The sequence below is a fragment of the Corylus avellana genome, chromosome 11 (genome assembly GCF_965113065.1).
Source record: "Corylus avellana chromosome 11, dhCorAvel1.hap1.2, whole genome shotgun sequence".
In the NCBI taxonomy this organism is placed as follows: domain Eukaryota; kingdom Viridiplantae; phylum Streptophyta; class Magnoliopsida; order Fagales; family Betulaceae; genus Corylus; species Corylus avellana.
Window position 1 is genome coordinate 12,829,927 of NC_142500.1, and position 3,959 is coordinate 12,833,885.

The following is a 3,959-nucleotide window of genomic DNA, read 5'->3' on the forward strand; positions in this document are numbered from 1 at the left end:
TATGTACATAAAATATTATGTCACTTAAAACCCTAAATCCTTAACTATGCTTACTTAGTTACTTAACTAGTAATTATATGTTCTTATGGAGCAGTATTTATTTATTTATTTTTTGAATTGAGATTCCAATGTCATAGAATAAAACCAACTAGTTCTTTAGGAAAACAAAAACAAGAAACTACAACAAGGAAAACCTCCCTTGGCAGTCTTCATTCTTCATAATCTACGAGCTCTCCATAAACCTCTTCATGACTACAAAAAGGATAAGCATCCATAAATGGTCCTCAATGATAAATAACCCATATTTCGCCAACTTATGCGTTGCTACGTTCCCAGATCTTTTGATGTGTCCCACCTTCCAATTGGGAATGCTATTAAGTAAGAGTTTAGTCTCATTTACCATGGACCCATACTTGTACCCACACAATTCATCTTTCTTTAGCGCATTGACAATCTCCATTGAGTCCCCTTCAAGCATCACATTCACGAAACCTAGATGAAGGCAACGTTTTACCATTTTCCAAGCTGCAACAGATTCTGCTACAGATGGGTCGGTAATCTGTGGCCATGACCCACTCAATGCAGCTACCACCCTACCAGTGTAATCTCGTGCTATTACTCCATATCCCATTTTATTTCCCACTCCATCAATAGCAGCATCCCAATTGATTTTAATAACATCATAAGAAGGTCTCTGCCACCCCGAGTCACTAGACATGCACCTCATGAGTCACAAGTTGATATTTTCTACCCCTTTCCGCAGTTTGGAATGCTTCCAATTGATCCACAGACTTGTGGACAAACTCAGTAGGTGATAAGAATTTCCCCCAAAAAATAACCTCATTCCGTCTAAGCCATACGTTCCTCATCATTATGACTACCAATTGGAACTCCTCCGTCAGCCTTTCTTGAAGCATCTCAATAATATTGAAAAAATTGTCATCAGAGCTTGAACATTTATGAAGCTTCGTAGAACCCTCTAACCAAACATCACGAGCAGACGCACAACTCCATATAATATGACTTGTAGTTTCCCTCTCCAATCTGCATATAGGACACATAGGATCTTCAATAATTCTCCTTTTTAGAAGGTTAACCCTAGTAGAAGGTTAACCCTAGTAGGCAAAATGTCATATGGCGCAATATTAGACCATGTGACTAAATTCGAATGATAATTCATGTGATCTAAATTCTAATGATAAAACTTAATTTGGGATTGTAACAAACACATTGTTGATTCTAATGTCAATTACTTAATTTGTGATATATATGATCATATGATCTAACAATTCACATAATCTTAGATCATGTGATGTATCACTTCACTATGGTTAGTAGTTATTATTTAGCATGTTAATACTTACTTGTATACTAACTATTTAATATAGTTATATATTTAATTAGTTAAAAACTTAACCATATGTCATAAGATTTCATATTAACTAATATTTATGTAACTTGTGTTAATTAACTTTTTTTTTTTAAAAAAAAAAAAAAAAAAAAAAAATAGTTAACTTATTTAGTAATACTCACTTCAAAAAAACTTACCTAGTAATACTAAATTACTAATATATATAAGGGAAAAATATAAAAAAGCCCTCCAAACTACCAGCCGTTTTCGATTTAGCTCCCTAATGTTTCAAAAGAGATAAAGTAGCCCCTCAAACTACCAAATTATTGCATTTTGGCCACTCTGTTAGTCCAAACCGTCAGTTTGGACGAAAACTGAAAAACGACGTCGTTTTGTTGGGGGGCTACTTTATCACTTTCTAAATATTATGGGGCTAAAATGAAAACGGCTTGTAGTTTGGGGGGCTTTTTTATATTTTTTCCAATTTTTTTTTTTCATAACAAAACGACATCGTTTTGCAGTTTCCGTCCAAACTGGCGGTTTTGATTAACGGAGTGGCCAAAATGCAATAGTTTGGTAGTTTTGGTGGCTACTTTATCACTTTTGGAACATTAGGGGGCTAAATCGAAAATGGGTGGTAGTTTGAGAGGCTTTTTTATATTTTTCCCTATATATAAGCACACATATATACTAACTTAGTAATACTAAGTTAGTCTATATTAACCAACAATTATGTACATTATATATTAATTTAATATATATATATATATATATATATATAATATACATATATTAAGTAGCCTATATATATATGTATATTTTATCAAAGTAACCTATAGTTAATTATACTTGTTAGTAACTTAATCTATATTTACTTAGTTAATATGTTAGTTTATTAACTAACTAGTTACTAGTTATTATTATTATTATTATTATTATTATTTTTGAATGGAATCGAGCTATATATAAATCAAAACAATTTAAGCACAACACTCTATAGAGGTAATGCCTAAAATACTAATATATATCAATTAACTAGATAATATGTTAGCTTATGAACTAACTAGTTAATATGTTAACTAATACATGAACATATAAATATTAAATAACCTATATAATATATGTTACTTAATTACTAATATAAATACTTAAATTTATGTAACTCAGTTTTGTAATATATTAATGTATTTTGTGTATATATATATATTCGCTAGCTAACGAACCGAGCGGGTCCAGCGAGTCGAGCTTTAAACGAGTCGAACTCACAAGCTCTCGTCGAGTTTAATTGAGCGAGTCGGGTATGTATTATTTCCTAATCGAGAGGGTTTCAATAGTAACGAGCGAGCTTGTACAGTGTCGAACTCATTTATTATTTCCTAAATAGTTTTATTATTAGAATTCTCATAATCGTTTTAACATATCCATCCATGTATTGCTGGATGTAATCAAGATTAGAGGCATCATTCACTACTCAAGAAGGTTTTGTAACACCTTCCAAAAGCCATTCGTTGGGGAGGTCAATCTCATCCCATCGAATCATTTTTGGAGTTTTGATATTAGCATTCTGAGTAGAACTTTAAATTAACAAAGTAGATTCACCTGGATTCTTGATCACAGCTTGTGGATCTAGATTTGTTTTCATCAATTTGTAATAAATACGGTAGATGATAGCAATAGGTCTGCTACCTTCTTCCATATTATAACCAGAAGTAAGAATATTCAGCGTTAAAGCTTTAAGAATATGAACATCATTCAAAGCAAGAGAAATATTAGGGAAAACATCAAAATGGACAGGACCATTAAATAGAGAAGACTGAATCATACCAGGAATACTGGTACGGAAATCAACAAATCTATATATATATTATCGTTGGACGTTTGTTGGAGAAGAGGCTTAATTTGTTTGATAATTACGACTGACGAGGGTTTTGTTTTTTCCTTTGTTAGAAGTTAGGAAGGTAAAGGGGTTAAACTGTCTAAAGGTTTTTTTTATTATTATTATTTTATTTTATGATTCTCTTTAGGAAGGTTTTTCCTTTGTTTTTTCCTTTGTTAGAAGTTAGGAAGGTAAAGGGGTTAAACTGTCTAAAGGTTTTTTTTATTATTATTATTTTATTTTATGATTCTCTTTGCCCTTTGCTTACATTGCCACTTTAATAAACAAATTGAGCCATTTTGCCAATTGCAATTGAGGCATATATGTAAACCTTGATTTGTGAAACAGTAAAAGTTGTAAAACTAAGTGCTATTTGCTGATTTGTAATTGGACTGTGATACACAGCACACGGCGTGCTGTGCACGCCTGTGCAAAAAAAAAAAAACAAAAAAAATTAATTAAAAATTTTTTTTTTGCACACGGCGTGCGTGGCACGCCGTGTGCTCTTTTACTTCACCCTTTGTAATTTGTCAAATTGTCATCCTCCAAAAGCTGTTCAACAATTAAATAATTTGTGAATTGGATTTCTTCAACCATTGCTAATTTTTTTTGGAGAGCCTAAGAGGTATGCCATCAAATTTTTACATCAATTAAACTTTTATGTTTAGATTGCTCTTCTAAATTAATTATTTATGAATATATATTTTTTGTTACATATTTTAATTGTATGAA

At 31.6% G+C, this 3,959-nt stretch overlaps 1 protein-coding gene across 1 annotated transcript; it reads right to left on the reverse strand.

Annotated features, from left to right (window-relative positions):
* Positions 1–223: 223 nt before the first annotated feature.
* LOC148583108 (uncharacterized) lies at positions 224–718 on the reverse strand. Its single transcript, XM_088511561.1, has one exon. It carries the CDS (start codon positions 716–718, stop codon positions 224–226), a length of 495 nt encoding a protein of 164 aa, XP_088367687.1.
* Positions 719–3,959: the final 3,241 nt, after the last annotated feature.